This window comes from Microtus oregoni, unplaced genomic scaffold, assembly GCF_018167655.1.
Source record: "Microtus oregoni isolate MIOR12 unplaced genomic scaffold, Mior012 000041F_ref0000270, whole genome shotgun sequence".
NCBI lineage: Eukaryota > Metazoa > Chordata > Mammalia > Rodentia > Cricetidae > Microtus > Microtus oregoni.
The window spans coordinates 13,285,218-13,308,302 of NW_024543208.1; the positions used below are offsets into that span (position 1 = coordinate 13,285,218).

At 39.3% G+C, this 23,085-nt stretch overlaps 1 protein-coding gene across 4 annotated transcripts in view; it reads left to right on the forward strand.

Annotated features, from left to right (window-relative positions):
- Astn2 (astrotactin 2) overlaps positions 1-23,085 on the forward strand; it is a 998,237-nt gene that overhangs the window by 814,497 nt on the left and 160,655 nt on the right. For all 4 annotated transcript variants that reach the window (XM_041632337.1, XM_041632338.1, XM_041632339.1 and 1 more), the window contains 2 exons: positions 9,898-10,031; positions 14,000-14,148. In XM_041632337.1, coding sequence (XP_041488271.1) covers positions 9,898-10,031; positions 14,000-14,148 — 283 coding nt within the window. The remainder of the gene's footprint in view (positions 1-9,897; positions 10,032-13,999; positions 14,149-23,085) is intronic.

Sequence of the window (23,085 nt, forward strand, 5' to 3'; positions counted from 1 at the left end):
AAGAACTCAAACAGCAACTGATCCATCTTTTGTAGATTACATAATTTATGTAACTTGCAGACACAACATGTTCATTTGTTCCTCCTATTATTTGGAATATTTTACACAAAATTTAAAAGATTTTTCCATATTTCTTGGAGGTATGTGGAAAGTTTCCAAGTGAAGGATTTTGATTCTTTGAACTCCTGGGTTTTTTTGTAAGACAGGAGGCAGAATAGAGTAGGAATATAACAAAGATCAAGAGCACAGAATTATCCTGAGGCTGGACATGGGGGAAGAATTCTAAGATAAGGCAGGATGATAGAGAGATTTTTTCTTTTTTTTTCAGATTTACTTATTTATTATGTATACACCAGAAAGTGGCACTGGAATGCATTATAGATGGTTAGCCATCATGTGGGTGCTGGGAATTGAACTCATAACCTCTGGAAGAGCAGCCCATGCTCTGAACCTGTGAGCCATCTCTTCAGCCCTGATAGGGAGACTTTTTAAAGTGAGCAGCAGTAGCTGGAGAAACACATGACTGGTCAATGTTCTGAGAATAGGAGTTGTTGAATACTCTACCCAAATGGTATTATTTTAAACTGTGCTCCTCCAAGATTCAAATAATGTTGGGGAAGTGGTGGCATGAGGAATCTAAGAGCTAGAGAAAGGAACGGGGTGAAGAATTGTCTTTGGAGCATTCTTTATCCGAAAACAGTTATGATTATCATCACATGACTGACACAAGATAAGACCTGGAAATATCTTGCAAAGGGGCAGCAGGCATGGGTACTCCTAGAAACTCATCATTTAGGGGAGAATAGCTTCAAAAATACTGTGTCCTGACAAGGGAAATGGTGTTCTCATGATTTACAGGTTGAGTTGCATGATTTCTCATAATTGGAGATGACTCCTTACAAATTGATATTTCATCACAGAGTTAAGGGATTTGAGGTTAGATAGATGATTGGAGGAAGTCAAGGAGTAAATTGTGGGGCTTAGAGCATGTCCTAGCTTTCTTTCTGTTGCTGTGATAAACACGACCAAATGCAATTTGAGGAGATAAGAGTTTGGGTTACACATCTGGATGGAAAGCCATCAATGAAGGAAGTTAGGATGCTCCAAGCAGGAGCAGGGACAGGAACTATGGGGGAATTCTGCTTCCTGATTTGATCCCTATGGCTTGCTCAGTCTGTTTCCTTATATAGCCAAAGACTACCTGTCCGGAGGGTTGGACTCTCCCACACTAATCATTAGTCAAGAAAATTCCCCACAGACTTCCCCAAAGCCCCCAATCAGATAGAAGCAATTCCTCTTCTGAAATTGCTTCTTTTCAGATAACTCTAGTTTATGTGAAGTTGACAAAACTTATCAGCATAGAGTTCAAGGCTACTCTCAAGTAAACTTCTGTACTGTTGGGTTTAATCTAGGTGATTCTGAAACTGTATTTTTCTCATACTTGCCTTACTTGTTTATAATTACTAGTGACAGGAAGAACTGTTATAGCTTCAGGTTGTTGGGAGGCTCACAGAAGTTAACAGGCAGAAGATGTAAAGCCAGTCTCTGAACATGAGACTCAATAGGTGTCTGTCTCCTTTTCCCCATTTCTTTCTTGGTCAAAATTTCAATAGTATAAAAGGTAGGTGCTACCTGGCTGGTGGTTAAGTTGAACATTTTGTAGCTTCCTGGTAAAAGTGAAAGACAGTACAGGGAATATTTGTACATTCCCTACCTGCATGCTCCTATAAACTTCTCAACTCCCACCGTTTCACACGAAAAGAGTACATGTGTTATAATTGATGAATACTCACTTACATTGTTTACACTAGAGTTTCTTTATAGGTATATATGTTTTGAGTTTTGACAAATGTATGTTCCATGTACACATGATTATAGTACCATGAAGAAATCAGTGCCAATGAGCAGTTTAGACACTCTCCAGAGCTTGACATCAGTTTGTATGTAGTTGAAGGTTTCCATTTGCCTTTGGTTACCTGTTACTTACTTGTGCCTCCTTAAAACAAACTGTGAGGTGAAGCATCATGTAAACCCTCCTGCTTTGTTTGGGAATTAGAAGACTGACAGCTAGCAATGCCTACTTCTCTTCCTACTCACATACTTCCAAAAACTACTTAATTATGCAGTCACTGATTCTTTAACACAATAATTAGATAATCTTCTCTGCATTCTGAGTCTGCATGGACATGATTCATTTCGTCCTATCTTTTGAACCTCACTTATTTCATACAAGATCACCTAAAGCTGCTAGAGACATGAGTACCTGGAATCTTTCTTAGCCAACAGAGGGAATTTGAATGAATGAATGAATGAATGAATGAATGAATATCACATGAACCAGATATAGCTTATTCCAGAGCTCTAGTGTGGCTAGACTTCTGTATTGTGCTGAACTTAAACTGCTATTTTGCCTTCTTTAAACCTTCCTATGTCCATTAAACCTCTTGAATCCTAATCAATTAAATATATGGTCCGCATGGACTCACTATTATTCTTTATACAGATCTAGAATTCCAGCCACTCTTCCTTCATCACATCTCTAGTAGCTCCCAAAATAGCTAGAACTTCTTTTTATATTTTTAATCACTGTTCTCTGAGCACTAATTCCAACTTTCTTCAGAAAAGATTCTAACTTTGTAAGTTTTATAGCATATAAGCCACCTTTACATGGCTTTACTAATTAATTAGTCCTTCCATTAACTAGATTAATTAGACTCTCTTAGTTACATTTCTCTTTGCTGTGACAAAATATCTAACACAAGTGTCTGAAAGAAGAAGGTATTTATTTGGTTCCTAGTTGGCAGGGATAAAGTCTATTATGGTGGAGAAGTGATATTAACACCAAAGCTCTTACTGGCATCATCTGGGCACTAACAAGTCAGGGTACCCACACACCAGTTCTGGCACTGGCAGCGCACACAGCCTTTCCCCAGGTCTGAGGCACTCCATGCTTGCAGCTTTTCTCTGTGGACATCACCAAAATCATGTGGACTCCACTACCACTTAAGACCATTCCCACATCATTCTCGGCACTGTGGTCTTCCTGACTCCTATCAGAATGGTCCATTAAGCTTTGTTACAGCATTTTAAGACTTCTGCAGAAAACAGGCTAGAACTTTAAAATTTTCACCACAAACCAACTCTAACGACTTAAAAAGTCAAATGCTAAATTTGTCACAGTTTTCTGTATTGATTAGTTTTCTTATTTTTGTGACAAAAATACTCAACAAGAGCAGTTTAAATCAGGAGATATTTATTTGGGCTCACAGTTTGAAGGGTAGCAGTTCATTATGGTTTAGAGGCACAGTGGTGTAACAAGAGGTACTTTGTCACATTGTATCCTCAGTGAAGAAGAAGAAAGAAGTGAATGCAAGTATTCTGCTCCTTCCACTTTTCTTCAGTTTGCGACCCGAATTCATGTGTGGTGCCACCCACATTCAAAGTGGATCTTTATCTTCAGTTTAATTCTTGACAGAGAGAGTCTTATTCCAATTCTATGCCATTTAATATTTATCTTGGAGCCCTCTGCCTGTCTAGATCTTTTTATTTTAGAGCTGGGGACATATACATTACTCATATTTATGACTTTGAATAAAAAATTTCACTATCTGGTAGGTGAGAACAATAGTAGATGATCAAATTGTAATGAGATAGGAAATTTATAAAATTTAAATGAGAGAAAGTAGAAGAAAGAAAATGTGTCAAGTATATTCAATTGAACAAAGTTATCTTTTTTCACTTTAGCAGAGAAGAAGATGTAGGGGATGGGCCAAGAAAATGCTCGTGGTTATGAAAGAGTGCATTTCCCTAAGAAGTGGGATGCTTTGGATCACAGAATGTGAGCAATAGGAAATGGGCAAAAGAAGAGACACAGGTGATGCTGAATCTCAAGTTCTTTAGGAGGGGCTTTAACTAGAAAATAGTAGGAATTTTGAAGAGGTTCAAGCAAGAAGACAGGGGCATTAGTGATACTTCGCGAGATCTGAGAGAATGTGAAGCAGAATGTGAATTCGTAGCTTGGAATCTAGTCCAGAAGCTGCGACTATTGCCTAAAGAGGCATGACTACCTAACTAGGGGAGATATTCGTAGGACCAATGAAGGGAGATTGGTTTGAAATAAAGAAAGATGCTCAGACTGACCCTCACCTTTGGATGTAGACACTGAACTGTCTTGCATGATACAAACATTCTTCGGGAAGAAGAGGGCCACAAACAGTTTCTTTTCTTTTCCTGTTTTTGATTTGGTTTATTTCCTTCAACATTCCACATAAAATTTTAAATCAATTCAACAAACACCTACTGATTTATAGTACGTGTCAGTTACTGCACTAGGCAGTGAAATGGAGGCACAGGATGGGAAGATAACAGATTGTTTTGTCTTATTAAACTTTTCCCTTCCTTATTTGGCAAGACCTGGGCAGCCTCGGGACCAAGCATCTTAGTATACAGATAATACAATGCATGAGCAAGGCCAGACGGGGCAGGTCTCACTCTGGAGTCTTACATAATCCTCTCAACATCAAAAATAACTCACTTGTTGTCAACAACAAATACAAATTTCTATTGTAAAAATGCAGTCATAAAAATACAGCCATTGGAAGTACAGAAAATGGAATTTAATTCATGAACTTAATGGCATTCTGTGTACATTGTACTAAATATCTTAATGAAACACAGATTGTTTACTTAGAGTTTAAGATTCCTAAGGCATTGTCAGCTTTAAAGTTGGAAAGGCCTTTTCTTTGTCTTCCCACAGCCTCCTGTGTACATGAATTCACAACATTTGAACCATAGTCATTTTAATTCCCTCTGTGTTGTCTTTACCATTAAACCATGAGTCTTTTGAAGTTAGCCACTGGGTCTTGTTCATCCCTTTCTTAAATTTTAGCCAGTAAGTGGTAAGGTATAAGAAGTTTAGTGATTTTTACTGAATTTAATTAAATCACCAATAATGTATCATTGTTCCCTTCATTTTGCACACGGGGAAATTGAAGCTTAACAAGAGGAATCACTTATGCAAGTTCAAATAAGAAAGTAACAATAGTGTTAGAAATAAATCCTAGTTTATTTTGATTGCTTAACATTTCTGTGGCTGCTTTTCTTCTCCTGCTCAACTTGGTTTACTAACTAATTAGCTTGAACTTGGAAGCATTTATGAGTTCTGGAAATTCAACCCTTCTTTGTTATGAAAACCAATGACCATGCTAAAGTTGATCCCCTCAAAAGCAAGGAGTCACATTGCCTCCAGTACACATGCTCATTTATTTCTGAACACACACACACACACACACACACACACACACACAGTACAAGCACACTCCCACAAACATATAAACATATGATTCAAAACAGAGAAGCTAAAATTAGATTTTGGATGAAATCCTGTCATTTATTTTTCTGGGTGACCTAGGATGTTTAACTGCACAGAATTCCAATGGATTTCAATTTTTCATGTTCCTTCCTTACTCACGCTCTTCAATAGAAAAGTCATTGCAGAGGGTAATTTTGAGCATGAATTAAAGGAGGAAAATGATTTTTTTTTTAATCACCGAGAAGATATGTCACCTTGCAGTAACAAGCTATGCTTTCTGGGTCACTGTATCTGTATCTGTATCTGTATCTGTATCTGTATCTATATCTATATCTGTATCTATATCTGTGTCTGTAAATGGATTAGATTAGATGATTAACAGACCAAGTCCTGTAAAACTGGAACATCCTATGATTCCCTTCCCCTGGGATCAAGTTGGCCTGTGGATGGAGTGTTGCAAGGACTGAAGATGCAAGGCAGAGTGATCCTGCGCTGACACAGTGCTGGCTCCTGCTGCCTTGCGAGCTCCCTGTTTGATGTCAGCCTTTTATCAGTGTCTGTTTGTGCTCTCTCCAGGGCTTGCCTGGCCACTGAACCAGTCCCTGTTCTGTTCCCAGCATTCTGGGAAGCAGCCAGGGGATGTGGAGACTCACAGGCAGGATTTCTTCCCCCAAACTGCCTAGATAATGAAATTCACCAAGTCCAGGGAGATTTCCTGTTTTGTTTTCTACAAGCTCAGTTTCCTATTGATGACAGAAACCACTCATGTGTTCACCTGTGTGTGTGTGCATGTGAACATGTAAGTGCGTACACACGTGTACACACATAGACAACGAGAGAGAGAGAGAGAGAGAGAGAGAGAAAGAGAGAAGCTCACACACACAAAACAGGAAGTTCTCTGTCCACACTGGACCCCAGCACAGTATTACCTCCTTCTGGGTCACTTTCTCCCATGGTCCTAGGTTTCACCACTGTGGTAACTAAGCCTTTAGTTCTGTTTGAGTTTACTGAACCTGCTAGCTAATCCCACTGATTTTCATGTTTGAACCAAAAAGAGCTGCACCTTTGTAACTGATGGAAGTATAGACTTGCATTCTGCTTGCATCATTTTCTTGCTGTGTGGTCTTGGAAAATTACTTCATGCCCAGATTCCTAGTCTTTTCATTTGTAAATATAGGTTGTATTATATAGCTTTCAGAACTGTTATGGAGATTACATTTTAAAAATACTTTATTTTTTTGAAATTACAATATAATTGCATCATTTCCCCCTTTCCTTTTCTCCCTCCATTTCCTCTCATGTACCTTTGCCCTTGCTCTTTCTCTAATAAATGGCCTTCTATTTTTTATTGTTGTTGTACACACACACACACACACACACACACACACACACACACTTCTAAAAACAGAAATACAACCTTCTTGGTCTATATTATGTTACCTTTGTATATATGATCATAGAGCTAACCACTTCATATTAGATAACCACTTTAGGGTGGTTCTTCCTTGGGGAAGACCATTTCTCCACTGTCAAAATTCCCTACTTGCCAGTAGTTCTTTGTCTAGGTTTGGGAACCTGTAAGCTTTTCCCTTCCTCGTTAGTGTGTTCGCTGGGGTCATCATTATGACTTTTTAAGGCATTCTTCCTGTTCCCCTATCTTCCTTCTACTTATGTATTTTTCTCCCTGCTCCCCAATCAAATCCTCCCACAAACTTCCCTAATTTCCCTCTTCAATTCCTGCTCCCTGTTACTCCCCTCTATTGCTGCCCCTCACAATAAGCCCATTTTTGCTTCCTTGGTGTTTGTAGTTACTCTAGGTTGTAGACAGACATCTCAAGCCCTTGGAGGCTAAGAATCCAGAGGAAAGAAACCATGTGCTATTTGTCTTTATGGGTCTACATTACCTAACTCAATATGATCTTCTCTACTTGCTCTACATTTATATTCATATTTCATGATTTTATTTTTTTTAACTTTTGAATAGTATTCCATTGCATACATGTACCCCATTTTGGTTATTTATCAGTTGAAGGACATTCAGGTTTATTTCCATTTCCTAGATCTTGTCAATGGAGTGGCAGTGAGCCTGGCTGGACAAGTATCTATGATGTAGGATGTCCAATCTTTTGGGAATATAGCTGGAACATGTATTAGATTTATTTTTAGCTTTTGATTGTTTTCCCCACTAATTTCTAGAGCGGGACCAATTTGCAACCCCACCAGGAGTGTGACTGAAGGTTCCCTTTCTGTCATCCTCCCCAGTATTTGCTGTCAGCTGCTTTGTTGAGTTTTGTTATTGTGTCTGGTGTAACACAAAATCTCGGAATCCTTTTGATTCGTGTTTCTCTAATTGATAGGGATGATAAACCCTTTGCGAAGATTTTTTTTGCTGTTTTTTTTTCCTTTGATAATTTTTTGTTCAGATCTCAACCCAAATTTTCAATGGATATTTTGTTTTCTTTGTTTGATTATTTTGATTTTTAGCTCTTTGCTGCTGTTGTTTACTTTGGACTCTGAAGTTGGGCAAGACATAAACATTAGCTTTTATTATAGTTCTTTTTCATGCCCAGGAGAAATTGGTTAATGCATTCATTTCTAGCAGAAGATATTGGCAAAAACACTAGAAAGATTAATTGGAGGCTTTCTGTTTGTGTCTCTGGGAAAAGTAGGATAGAGACTTAAACACAACGTTCTTGTTATATACCTCCTCCTTCTAGATTCTTGGTTCTCCACTTGTGGGTCATGACCCTTTTGACAAACCTCTGTCTCCAAAAAATTTACATTATGATTCATAATAGTAGCAAAATTATAATTATGAAGCAGTAATAAAAATTTTACGGTTGGAGGTCACCACAACATAAGGAACTGTATTAAGGGGTTACAGAATTAGGAAGGCTGAGAACCACTGACTGAGATCTATGTGCTTCTGCGGAGCTAAGGATGGAAAACCCATACTTGCTGTATTCAAATACTCTGTTCCTGAGTATTTTGAATAATGCAGAATATAAAAACGTGGCATCAGAGTAATAAGGTAATATGCAAAATCCATTGTAAATCATAGACAAAGTAACAGAAAAGGAGAGAAAACACTTGTGGTTGGCCCAACATATACAGGCAAAAGAGCAAAAGACGAACATTTTCTGGAGACCTTAAGTTTTAAGAAGCTGGATCCCACATTCTCCCCAAAGATGTGAACTGTCAGTGCAAAGGAAGTGCATTTTCTCAGCACCAAGACCCATGTTGTTAGTATATTTCACACAAAACAGATATAAGAGAAATGCAGCCAACACAGGAAAGACCTGAGCCTGTAATACCTTGGGAGATGGAAACTCCTTCTAAGTTCCTTTTTCCACCTGATATTAACAATCAGTTTTTAAGTGACTGTTCATTTGTTCACTAAATACTAACTGAATCACAGTAGTTCTTAGGAGAACACTCCTGGGAGGACAGTCTATCTTTTGTGCTTGGTAGCAATTAGGATTAGAATTTAAAGCTTAAGACAGATACAGAGATATGATGATACGAATGACTTAGTGTCATGGTGTCCAAAAGAGCATGATTAGCCTTAGGTTTAAGGGAAAGTCTTGTTTAAAACCAAACATATTGAGTTGGAGTTCAATGAAATGGAGAATTTCAGCCTGAATAGAGGATATTTTTAGATGAAAATGAGAAACATTAGAAGTAAGTAGACCAGTGACCATCATTTAAAAGAAAGAGAAGCAAAGCATGACCGTGGGACTCACTTTACTCCACTGACCAGCATTGCCAATAAGTCCTTTTTTGTAGCATATTATTCACTTAAAGTGCAGTTGACACTGCTAGCATACTACGAAGGCCGTATTAAGTAATCATAACAGAAACTATCTGATCACAAAGTTGAAAGAGATTGCTTTATGGCCTTATGCAGAGGTAGTTTGTTGTCTCCTAAGTTAATAGATAGGAATTGACTACTGAGGGCGATTAGTGCTTCCGTGAAAATAGATAATCATGTGTACTGAAGTTTCTAAGACTTGTATGAGATGAATCTAGAGAGAACGCCAAGAACTTAAATAAGGAGTTTAGATGTAGTCCTGAAGACTGTGGGAAGCTTCATATTTTTACATAGGGCGGTGAGATATTTAGATGCACTATCTCTAGTAGGACAGGCTCTGGGGCAGGAAGCAGATGAGACTTGGTTTGTTTAAGATGGTGAAACCAAAGATGGGAGCCAGGGATTTCATCCAAGTTCTGTTACTTGCTACCTGTGAACTTCAATTACTTTCAGTGTGTTTCAGTTTTCCATATGTAAAATGAGAAATAATAGTAATATTTACCACGTGGGATTATTGTGAAAAGGATCTGTGTTAATAGATAAAGAACCAAGATAAAGAATCAAGAGAAGTTCCCAGCATGCTGCTAACACCATGTCTCCACTACTCTGGACACTGGGAAATGACTATCTTGGGATGGGAGAGCCTGGATGATAAGGCCACAGACGTGTAAGCTAGCAGGTGTCAAGAAACTATGGTGGGGTAACATCATGCCCATCACCACACCTTTATTGGCTGTCTCTCTGACTGTCACCCTTCTGTCATTCTCTCTTTCAGGCCTTCAAGAGTGCACTGATGAGTTCCTACTGGTGTTCTGGGAAAGGAGATGTGATTGACGACTGGTGCAGGTGTGACCTTAGTGCCTTTGATGCCAGTGGGCTTCCCAACTGCAGCCCGCTTCCACAGCCGGTGTAAGTATGTATGGCCCCTCTTCCTTTGCCTCCCCCTTTCCACTGGCTCACACTCTAGTATTATCTATCAGATGAGCCTATGATTTTCTTGTCTCAGGGTACTTACCCAGATCACTAAAATATCTGGTGTTTCACTCCTCCTTTGGGAAAGAAGAGGTTCTTGGAATCAGAAATTGGCACATACACTGAGTTTGCAGTGTATGTTGTTGTTGTTGGTGGTGGTGGTTGTGGTGGTGGTGGTGGTGGTGGTGGTTGTGTGTGTGTGTGTGTGTGTGTGTGGTGTTTTAAAATGATGTCTTCTCATCCATTTCTTCTTCCTGTGCTTACCCACCAAGCACTGTTCTGCTGGGCAACTGACTGGCCTTGCTAATGCCTACTTTGGCTTCCACAGCTACTGAGATAAAAAACTATACAACCTCTCTTATTTTATTCAGTTTTCAGACACTAATTCCATATATGTTCTGTGTGTCAGTTCCTGAGTAATAAAATACCAAGGACAAAGATAAAGGCTAACTGTAGCTGAAGGAGGCTGATATTAATGTAGGAGAGACATATTGTTAAAAGTACGTAAGACATAGTTTAAAATAAAATTAAAAACTAAAGAAAAACAAACTTGGTCATGGGGAGACTCATGGGCAAGATATTGGTATAAGGGGAAATTAATAAAGAAAATACCATTGAAGGGACTTTTGAGTCACAACAGGAACAGTGAGCTAGGTAACAAGTGCTCAAAATCTTTATGTAGATTGAACAGCATAATAGAAGTACCTGACACCAGAAATTTGTCTGAGGAAGCAAAGAAAAGTCAGCTCGTTTGGAGAAATGTGCTTATGAAGAGGTGGTGCAAGGAGGAATAGCCAGGAGCCTGAATTGGCAGCCAAAATGCCATAAAACATCTGTGTAGAGAAAGAGAACCCACAGTATAATACTGCCCTTGTAGAGAGAGTAGAGTATAGTGGGTACAAAATGCCATAAAACATCTGTGTAGAGAAAGAGAACCCACAGTATAATACTGCCCTTGTAGAGAGAGTAGAGTATAGTGGGTACAAAATGCCATAAAACATCTGTGTAGAGAAAGAGAACCCACAGTATAATACTGCCCTTGTAGAGATAGGAGAGTATAGTGGGTACAAAATGCCATAAAACATCTGTGTAGAGAAAGAGAACCCACAGTATAATACTGCCCTTGTAGAGAGAGTAGAGTATAGTGGGTACAAAATGCCATAAAACATCTGTGTAGAGAAAGAGAACCCACAGTATAATACTGCCCTTGTAGAGATGGTAGAGTATAGTGGGTACAAAATGCCATAAAACATCTGTGTAGAGAAAGAGAACCCACAGTATAATACTGCCCTTGTAGAGATAGTAGAGTATAGTGGGTACAAAATGCCATAAAACATCTGTGTAGAGAAAGAGAACCCACAGTATAATACTGTCCTTGTAGAGATGGTAGAGTATAGTGGGTACAAACATCTGTGTAGAGAAAGAGAACCCACAGTATAATACTGTCCTTGTAGAGATAGTAGAGTATAGTGGGTACAAAGAAAGAATCTGACCCTAAGGTAAGCAAGGTTACCATGATGATCTTGTCATGTTTTGTTATATTACTCTGTAAAAGGGCAGAGGCAGGTGGATCTCTGTGAGTTTGAGACCAGCCTGGTCTACAGAGCTAGTTCCAGGACAGGCTCCAAAGCCACAGAGATTTCTGTCCGGTGCTCCCGTGTGGGTCTCTGTCTCTGTCTCCTTTCATCGCCTGATGAAGGTTAATATTCCTGAGGATGCCTATGTGTTTGTCTTTGGATTCACCTTATTTAGCTTCTCTAGGAACATGAATTATAGGCTCAATGTCCTTTATTTATGGCTAGAAACCAAATATGAGTGAGTACATCCCATGTTCCTCTTTTTGGGTCTGGCTTACCTCACTCAGGATAGTGTTTTCTATTTCCATCCATTTGTATGCAAAATTCAAGAAGTCCTTGTTTTTTACTGCTGAGTAATACTCTAATATGTATATATTCCATACTTTCTTCATCCATTCTTCCGTTGAAGGGCATCTAGGTTGTTTCCAGGTTCTGGCTATTACAAACCCAGACAGAAATCTCAAGGTCCAAATCAGGAGCAGAAGGAGACGGAGCACGAGCAAGGAACTCAGGACCACGAGGGGTGCACCCACACACTAAGACAATGGGGATGTGCTATTGGGATCTCACCAAGGCCAGCTGGCCTAGGTCTGAAAAAGCATGGGATAAATCCGGACTAGCTGAACATAGCGGACAATGAGGAATACTGAGAATTCAAGAACAATTGCAGTGGATTTTTGATCCTACTGCACGTACTGGCTTTGTGGGAGCCTAGGCAGTTTGAATGCTCACCTTACGAGTCCTGGATATTGGTGGGCAGTCCTTGGGCTTCCCACAGGTCAGGGAACCCTGATTGCTCTTCGAGCAGATGGGGGGGGGGGACTTGATCGGGGGAGGGGGAGGGAAATGGGAAGCGGTTGTGGGGACTAGGCAGAAATCCTTAATAAATAAATAAATTAAAAGAAAAAAAACAAAGCCACAGAGAAACCCTGTCTCGAAAAACCAAAAAAAAAAAAAAATTTACTTTGGGTACCTTACTTTCCCTACTTTGTGAAATGAGGAAAACACACAGTCTAGTTACAACAAGACCAGTCTAGTTACAACATTCAACAATTATCTTTCTTATTGCTTTGCAGAGCAATTTATTCTCTCTCTCTCTCTCTCTCTCTCTCTCTCTCGATTGTGTTAAGTACCAATTGGAGATACTTAATGATATTAAAAGTTGACTGATTCATTCAGGACCAAAAGGGGCTGACAGAAAGATGGAAAGTACCTATGTTTAGTCCTTGTCAATGTATTTCTATAAAATGAAACAGTATTGAAATTGTAGTTTAAAGAAATCAAACACCAACCAGTTTTCACTGAACACATACTGTAAACATGTAACGGCGTAAACGAATGCAGACAGATTGTAAAAATATATATACAGCTTTAATGGTGAAATAGACTTACAGAACCACCGTTCCCGCGGAGACCAGGAAAGCAGAAGGGACGGCTGGGAGCACGCTAGCCAAATTTATAGGCAAACATTAGCCCGAGGCGAACACGCCCCCCAAGGAGCGGGACTTATCCCTACATAAACATAGGTTAATATATTGAATATTGTATTGCATCTATTTATTTATTTATTAAAAATTTCCACCTCCTCCCATCCTCCCATTTCCCTCCCACTCCCCTCACTCCCGCACCCCTCTCGCTCTCCAGTCCTAAAAGAAGTCAGGGTACCCTGCCCTGTGGGAAGTCCAAGGCCTTCCCCTCCATCCCCCTCCATCCAGGTCTAGGAAGGTGTGCTTCCAAACAGACTAGGCTCCCAAAAAGCCAGTACATGCAGTAGAATCAAAACCCAGTGTCATTATCATTGGCTTCTCAGTCCACACTCATTGTCAGCCACATTCAGAGTCCGCTTTGATCACAAGCTCGTTCAGATTCAGTCCAGCTGGCCTTGGTGAGCTCCCATTAAATTAGCCCCACCATCTCAGTGGGTGACCGACCCCTCATGGTCCTGACTTCCTTGCTCATGTTCTCCCTTCTTATGCTCTTCATCTGGGCCTTGGGAGCTCAGTCCAGTGCTCCAATGTGGATCTCTGTCTCTATCTCCATCCATCGCCAGATGAAGGTGTTATTCATCAGTGTGGCTATGGAACAAGGCCAGTTCAGGCACCCTCCTCTCCTCTGCTGCCCACGGACCTAAAGGGAGATTTTTGTATCTCTGATTTGTGGACAAAGACATGGAATCCTTGAAAACTAAAGTAGTTTTAAGGCCATGTAAAGTTGTGGTAGCAGATGGAATCATGATTTGAACCTCAGATGAAGCTTCTCCAAGTGTTTAGGGCCTTGAATTATACAAAATGGCAACTGAGCAACCTTGTTTGTCATTTCCCCCATTAGGTTACGACTTTCTCCCACAGTGGAGCCTTCCAGCACGGTAGTTTCCCTAGAGTGGATCGATGTGCAGCCGGCAATCGGGACCAAAGTCTCTGACTACATTCTGCAGCACAAGAAAGTGGATGAATACACAGACACTGACCTGTACACAGGTAAGTACGTCCCCCTTTTTTTGGGTAGAGGGGAGGGAAATAGTGTGACAGAGGATAAAACCAGATTTTCTAATTTCTAATTTTTTATGGACTTGGTGCCAACTGTCTTAAGAAGGCACTGAGAAGTTTTGTGTGATTTTGATTAAACAGCAGCAGAAAGTTGAAGGTAGAAAGAGCTCATCTGACTTGGAAGTCACTATAGTATATGATTTGACTCCTTCTAAAGAGAATTTGATCTTTCTCTATGTGAAAAAGCCTACAGATCTTGAGTTTGAAAACATGTATACATAAATATACTATTCTGGGACTGAAAATATTTAATCAATTGTCTGTCCTGGTGAGATGTAATGGAAATAGTCTTTATGAACTCTCGTTAGGGTAGAAGAGAACAAGATATGATGTAAACATGCAGGAACTTTGAGGAATGTGGATTTTAAGTGAGCTCCATTCAGCTCTCACTGAGAACATTAACTCTGTTTTCTCCTATTTCCCTCGCATTGGAAAGAAGATTTTACTTATACCGTGAATCTATGCTCTGCACTTTGTTGAGGCTTCCAGGCATGCACTATGCTTTTCTAGTCAGAAACTGATAGAGCATTTGCTTTCTGACCACATAGTAACCTACCTATGCTATTCAGCATCTCCCTAAACTTCTCCAAATTTAAAGGGATTGGTACATTGTGCTTGCCTCATAGAGCATGAAACTGAGGTCAATCTAAGAATATTCATCCAGTGACATCTCCACAGACCAGAAAACAAAGCCAGAATTTAAAGATTAAAATTTTAAAAAGTTCTTGGTTATTTAGTTACATTAAAAATCTAAGAAGGAGGAATGATTTAAATTTTTTAAATCAATTGAATTCTCAACATCTACCATAAAGTATGACATTCAACATTTGTGTATTTGTGGGATGAATAGATAACAAAGAGAAACACTTAATTGTTTCATTTTTGTTTTGGACCTTCTTCTTCCTGACTCCTCCTCCTTCTCCTTCTCCTCTTCTTCTTCTTCTCCTTTTCCTCCTCTTTCTCCTCCTCCTTCTCCTTCCCCTTCATCATCTTCTTCTCCTTTGTCTTCTTCTTCTTTCTTGTCTCCCTAACATTCCTTTGTGAGCCACTTTTTTTTTGATTACATTCAAGAAGGGAAGAATATGATATACATAGTGAGGCCTAGGTTGTAAATGACAGGAGCAAACTCATTTACTTAATATTTTTATAAGTAGTCTACTGGGTGTGCTTAGGAACTTTAAATCTATGTTCCTAAAGGAATTTGAGCTGCATGTATCTTTGCATATAATTGTCCTTTTATCCCCAAATGCTGTCACCTTTTACTTTATATAGTCAAATTTAGTTGGTTAGATCAATTGCATTTATTGTAAAATTGGTATGGCTAGGTTTTAGTTTATCATTCTGTTAATTGTTTTCTTTAACCTTACTGATTATTTTATGTTTACTTCTTGTTGTCTATCTTCTTTTAAATAATTTTTATGATCTCAGAATATCTTCTCTGTTGATTTACTAGCTGAGACAGTTCCATTGTTTTGGGTCTTGCCTTAAGTAAGAGCATCATTTTTTTACATTTTCAAAATTATTTTGTTTGTAGATTTTTAGAATTTCATACGTGAGCACTGTATTTGCCTCATTTATAACCTATATTTTACACCTTCCAATTTCTGTTATGTCTTCCCCACTCCCTCCTAACTTTATGATCTTTTGTTCTTTATTATTCTCTTTCACACACACATATACACATACAGACACATACACACACAACATGCTGATTCCACTTACTTTTATTTATATGTGTATGTATTAAGTATCCATCAAGTAGATTGTCCCTGGATAAAACTTATTCTTGCTCTATTAGCAGCCTTTAATTGGCTATAGCATTCATCTAGAGGTGGAGCTGTGTGAGATATGTCCATCCACATAGGAATATTAAATGGAGTTGCCATTGTTTAGGAGACAAATTTGTTAAGGTGTCATGCATGTAGATCCCTGACATTTATAGGTCATTATTTTACATGGGGCATCCTGATCCTCTGGCTCTGTATCATCTTTTTACCTTCTCTTTTATGATGCTCCATGATCCTTAGGTCTAGGAAGTGTGATATACATACTTTTTTTTTTTTGAGCAGAGAACCCATAGTCAGTTGTTCTCTAAATTTTTACTACTTATTGATTTCTTCATTAGTATTTTTATTATTATTGATTTTTATTGAGCTCTACATTTTTCTCTGCTCTCCTCCCTGCCTCTGCCCTCCCTCTGACAACCCCCCACCAAGATCCTCATGCTCCCAATTTACTTAGGAGATCTTGTCTTTTTCTACTTCCCATGTAGATTAGATCTATGTATGTCTCTCTTAGTGTCCTCTTTGTTGTCTAGGTTCTTGGGATTGTGATTTGTGGGCTGGTTTTCTTTGCTTTGTGTTTAAAAACCACTTATGAGTGAGTACATGTGATAACTGTCTTTCTGAGTCTGGGTTACCTCACTCAAAATGATGTTTTCTAGCTCCATCCATTTGCCTGCAAAATTCAAGATATCATAATTCTTTTCTGCTGTGTAGGACTCCATTGTGTAAATGTGCCACATTTTCCTTATCCATTCTTCAGTCGAAGGGCATTTAGATTGTTTCCAGGTTCTGTCTATGACAAACAATGCTGCTACGAACATAGTTGAGCACATGTCCTTGTGGCATGATTGAGCATCCTTTGGATATATACCCAAAAATGGTGTTACTGAGTCTTGAGAAAGGTTGTTTCCTAATTTTCTGAGAAATTGCCATACTGACTTCCAAAGGGGCTGTGCCAGCTGCATTCCCACCAGCAATGCAGGAGTGTTCCCTTTACCCCACAACCTCTCCAGCACAAGTTGTCATCAGTGTTTTTGGACTTGATCATTCTTACAGGTATAAGATAGAGTCTCAGAGTTGTTTTGCTTTGCATTTCTCTGATGGCTAAGGATGTTTAACATTTCCTTAAGTGTCTTTCAGCCATTATAGATTCCTCTGTTTAGAGTTCTCTTTTTAGGTCTGTACAACATTTTTTTTATTGGATTATGTGTTCTTTTGGTGTCCAATTTTTTGAGTTCTTTGTATATTTTGGAGATCAGACCTCTGTCTGATGTGGGGTTAGTGAAGATCTTTTCCCATTCTGTAGGCTATTGTTTTGTCTTATTGACTGTGTCCTTTTATTAATTGTTTCTCTCAGTGTCTGTGCTACTGAAGTTATATTTAGGAAGTGGTCTCCTGTGGCAATGCACTCAAGTATACATCCCATTTTCTCTTCTATAAGATTTGGTGTGGCTGGCTTTATGTTGAGGTCATTGATACAAGATTAACTCAATAAAAAATTAGTAGCTGTCCTGTACACAGATGATAAAAGGGCTGAAAAAGAAATCAGAGGAACAACACCCTTCACAATAGCCACAAATAACATAAAATATCTCTAAGTAACTTTAACCAAGGAAGTGGAAGACTTGTTTGACAAGAACTTTAAATCTTTGAAGAAAGAAATTGAAGAAGACACCAGAAAGTAGAAAGATCTCCCATGCTCTTGGGTAGGTAGAATTAACACAGTAAAAATGGCAATCTTACCAAAAGCAAACTATAGATTCAATGCAATGTCCAGCAAAATTCCTCACAGACCTCAAAAGAACAGAACTCAACTTCATATGGAAAAGCAAAAACCCCAGAAGAGAAAAAACAGTCCTGTAAAGTAAAAGAACTTCCGGATGCATCACAATCCCTGACTTCAAACTCTACTACAGAGCTACAGTACTGAAAACAGCCTGGTATTGGCATAAAAACAGAAAGGAGGACCAGTAGAACCAAATCAAAGACCTAGATATTAATCCATATACCTTCAAACACCTGATTTTTGACAAAGAAGCAAAAAATATCAAATGGAAAAAAGAAAGCATATTTAACAAGTGGTGCTGGCATAACTGTATGTCAACATGTAGAAGAATGAAAATAGACCCATATCTGTCACCATGCACAAAACTCATTGTTCTTACCTTTTCTACTCATCTTTTCCTCTAATTGGTGTGTTTGGGGCTGTCTGTGATTCTGCTGATTAATTAGGTGCCAATGAATCCAAAGCTCAGATGGTTCCTTGTGGTGCAGGCAGTGCCATGGTTCTAAGTACCCCGTTGGTCACTCCATGTTCCTGGAGGCGGCTCATTGCTCCTGGACTTTGCTCCACTCCCTTGGAGTTTGCTGTCACAGGCCTGCACTAGCCTAGGTTGTCAGCTCAGTCCTGTTTCTGTAAATGTCCCTGGTCTGGGTCTGTTCCTGCAGAGGTTTCTGGCTTGGAGTTGGTCCTATAAAGGACTCTGGCTCTGGTCTACTCCCTTGGAGTTCCCAGGCTTAGATGTGCCCAGATGTACAGAGGTCCTGGCTCAGACTTACTCCCTCTGAGGTCCCAGACTCACTCCCATACCTGAAGAAGTCTTGACTCAGGCCTAGCTCCTGGGAGGTCCTAGACTCACACACAGACCCACAGGAGTCCTGGCTTAAGTCTACTCCCTGGAAGGTCCCAGATTCACATCCAGACTTAGGGTCTCTGGTTCTAGCTCAGTTAGTTGCTCAGTTGCTACCCTGTCGACCTCTGGTTTTCAGCCCAGCCATAACTGAACATAGCTGAAGGCCAAATACCTGTGTGGTCAGGATCTAAACCTCCAGTTCAAATTGGGATCTTGAATGTAATGGGCCTTGGCTGTTTGGTCACCTTCTAGACCCAGGTCTGGCTACTTAAGGATTTCTGTGATGGTCCCCATATGCTGGAATAAAAAAAAAGCCTCTTTGAGGCATGTGGACAGCTACATTTAGCTTTAGCTGTAAGGGTAAGTGTTTAAAATGTAGTAGGGAGTTGTAATGGCTTATTAAAGTGGCAATAGTAGATTTTCCTCTAGGGTACATGACTTTACCACCCACAGGTAGTTGGCTAGATATGCAGTATTGTGCAGTATTGGGTGTGAGTTCCCTCATATTGAGTGGGCCTTAAGTCCAATTAGGTGATTCTTGTTTGTTCCTAAGATATCGGTACCATTATTCTACGCTTGAATCTGTCTTGCTGTGCTGACTATTGGTGTGGTTTACAGACTTTACATTTGAGTAGGAGTTTTAATTCCTTTTCCTCTTGGAATATTGCATAACAGCTTTGGATGTTACAAGAGCTCATCTTCAGAGAGGAGGCTTCCAGGTCAATTCAAACTTGAATCCTCCTGGACCTGTGTTTGAAAAGTGTGTCGTGAAAAAAAAAAAAAGAAAGAAAAGTGTGTCGTGTCTTCACCAGTGGCATCATAGCATCAAGTTCTGAAAGGCAACCAAGGACATTGGCAATAACCTATAATGTTTCAGGACTCTTTTGGACTTCTGTGAGCAACCCCACAAAGATGGATTTCTCATGCTTGACCTTAGAATTTTGCAGATAGTCTGTAGCTTTGGAGAAAAGCGTTATCTGTATTTGGAGAAAAGTAGTGTAGCTTCATTCAAATAATTTGATTTATTTACATATATATTATACTTATATTTGAATGAACATGAAATAATTTGTTTCTCTCTGATTATTTAAAACTCACCCTTAGTGTTATTTATCTCTCCTTCTTCCCTTTATACCAGTGTTGCCCCTCCCTGTCACCTCTTCAGACAAAGGCCACACCTTATTTTTTCCAGTTGCACCTTCATAGCACCTGTGCCATGTTATCCCTTTCTCTGGAGCCCCTCATATGGTGCCCATTTAACTTTTCTGATTTCTGTAGTTCCTCCATGTTACACAACACACACACACACACACACACACACACACACACACAAACACACACACACACTGAGTTAGGATCCAGAAATAACAGACAACACTCCATGTTTGTCTTTCAGGACCAGGGTTGCCACTCTAGGTATAATATGATGTAATTCCATTATTTTACCTACAACTTTCCTGATTTCATTTATTTTATGTAGCTGAACAATATTAAATTTTGTATATGTAACACATTTTCGTTATCTATTCCTCTGTTGAGGGACATAGTGGTTGTTTCTATTTTCTATGTATTGTCAGTAGAGCTTCAATAAAAACAACTGAACAAGTTATCTGCAGAGTTGGATACTGTTTTCTTTTGGCCATATGCCAAGGAGTTATATAGATGGGTCATAGAGTAGATCTGCTTCAGCTTTGTAAGAATTCTCCACTCTGATTTTCAAGGTGACTGGAAGAGTTTACAATTCCATGTAGCAGTTTGAAATCCTATCAACAGTGAATGAGGGGCCCATTTCCCTGCATTCTTTCCATTATTGGTTGCCCGTTGTTTTCTTGATTCTAGCCATTTTAGAATCTACTTCTAGCATTTACTTCTAGCAAGTATATGCACATCTATACTTGCTGAAGATGTGGAACACTTTTTACTCTTTCTTATAGTTCACATTAATCAGTGATGCACTCTTTCTAATTTTGGTCTGGAAGATAACATTGCTGGATATGGTCTTTAGTGTTGCTAAGTTTATTTTCCTATAACTTAAGTATGTTATTTATATGTCTTCTTCTTTGCCTTATCCATGTGAGAACTGGACCATACCTCTTAGCCTGATTTTTCTTAATGTAAGTGCTAGTTTTCTCTGGCAGCTTCTAAAATTCTCTTTATTACTCATTTTGAACAATTTCAGTATTTCTCCTGTCTGGCATTTATTGACCTTTCCTAGATGTGTGGGTTTATAATTTCATCACTTTGGGGAATCACTTCAGCCATTATTTTGTCAAATAGGTTTCTTCTCTCCTCATTTTTCTTCTTCAGTGACTCCAATTCCATGTGTACATGGCCACTTAACGGTATTACTCATCAGTGATCTTTGCTTTGTTTTTTTTTTTTTTACATTTTTTCTTTCATGCTTTATTTGGATAATCTCTCATATCGTCTCTAGTACTGTCTCTAAAGTCTAATCTGTTTTTATTTCTATCTAGTGAATTTTTGTCTTAGATTTCCATTTTATTTCTTGAAAGTTATGTCTGGAGATATTCACTATCTTTCTTGCTGGCTCTTTTTGTTTTGTCGAGACAGATGTTCCCTATGAAGTCATACCTAGCCTTGAAATTTCGGTCATTTTCTTCATGCTCCCTGAGTGATATTACAGGCATGCTTTCTCTGACATGGAGTATTATTTAATGATTTTACATTTGATTATTTATCTGGGAGTGTGCACAGACTACTTGGGGGTACATATATAGAGAGAGGTCAGAGAGCAGTGTGTTGTAGTTGACTCTCCCCCTTTATCGTGTGAATTCTGGGCATCAATCTAGGGTCACCAGGCTTGGAGGAAAGTTTCTTTATTCACCGAGTCATATTACCCATGTGATATTTTTCACATGGAATTTAATTTTAAATTTCCTTTTTGCTCCCTCTCACATCTGTATCAGCTCTGGGTTGGATTATTGTTTCATTTTTGTACCTCATTACAGATTTCATTTTTCTTGCTTCCATTTGTATACTTAATCCCTCCCCCCTCATGTGTGTATGGACAGTATTAATGTGTTCATAATATGAAGGTCAGAGAAAACTTTTAGGAGGCAGTTCTTTTCTTCCGTTTTGTGTTCTGGGAATAAAACTCAGATCACTGTACTTGTATGGCAGGTACTTATACACTCTGATCCATCTTGCTGACCGTACACTTGGTAATTTTTTATTGGATGCCAAGCACTATGCTTTTTACCCTGTTAGGTCCTGGCTGTGCTCAAATTTCTAATAAGAAGTTGACTTCTAGCCGGGCGGTGGTGGCGCATGCCTTTAATCCCAGCACTTGGGAGGCAGAGACAGATGGATCTCCGGATCTCTGTGAGTTCGAAGCCAGCCTGCTCTAAAAGAGCTAGTTCCAGGACAGGCTCCAAAAGCCACAGAGAAAACATGTCTCAAAAAATACAAAAAAAAATTGACTTCTGTTTTAGAAGGCAGTTAAGCTGTTGAGCAATGTCTAGTGGAGGTATGCAGTTATTCTTGCGGAAAGCAGAGAGTGACATCATGGTGCCATCTTCAAATGCTTCTCCACGTCATTTTCTGAGATAGTGTCTCCTTATGTGGGATTCAGCTCTGTATACTATGAATATGTTTTATTACCATTGGTTATTAAAGAAGCTGTTTCAACAGCTTAGTAAAGGAAAGCCAGGCAGGAAATGTGAATAGAGATGTAGAGAGAAAGCAGGCAGAGTGAGAGAGATGCCATGTAGCTACTGAAGAAGAAAACGCGAGTTGCCAGCCAGAACCTTAGTAAACCACAGCCTAGTGGTGATACACAGATTAATAGAAATAGGTTAATTTTAGATGAAGAGCTAGCTAGAAATATGCTTAAGCTATTGGCCAAACATTATTACAAGTAATATAGTTTCTGTGTGATTATTTTAGGTCTGGGCGGTTGGGAACCAACAACAGCCTTCTACTACGGTCTCTCACTGAACCCGGAACTCAGTTTTTCAGGTAGCTTGGCTGGCCAACAAACCATTTGGAAGCTTCTGTCTTCACACTGTGGTTGCCTGGATGTTGATGATTTTAACTTAGGTCCTCATGCTTGGACGGTAAGCACTTTTTACCATGGATCCTGATCTCTAGTCCCATGGAGCAGCTTCTTTGGCTCGAGAGGTAAAATCACTTGCAGCCTGGTGACTTGAGGTCACCTCAGGGCCACCGTATGCTGGTTATGCTGCTGTGACAAAATACCCAGAGAAAAGAATGAGATGTAAAGAAAAAACAGAATTTGAAAAAAAGAAAGATTTATTTTGTCTCATATTTCAGAGCTTTCAGTTCCCTCGGTTGGCTCCATTGCTTTGGGCCTGACTAGGGTGAACTGTGTGTGAGAGGATTTGCTTACCTCATGGAAGCACAAAAGAAAGAGCGGGGCCTGTGGGGGCACTGATGAGGAAGGAAATAAGAACAAGATCTTTCAAGGGCAT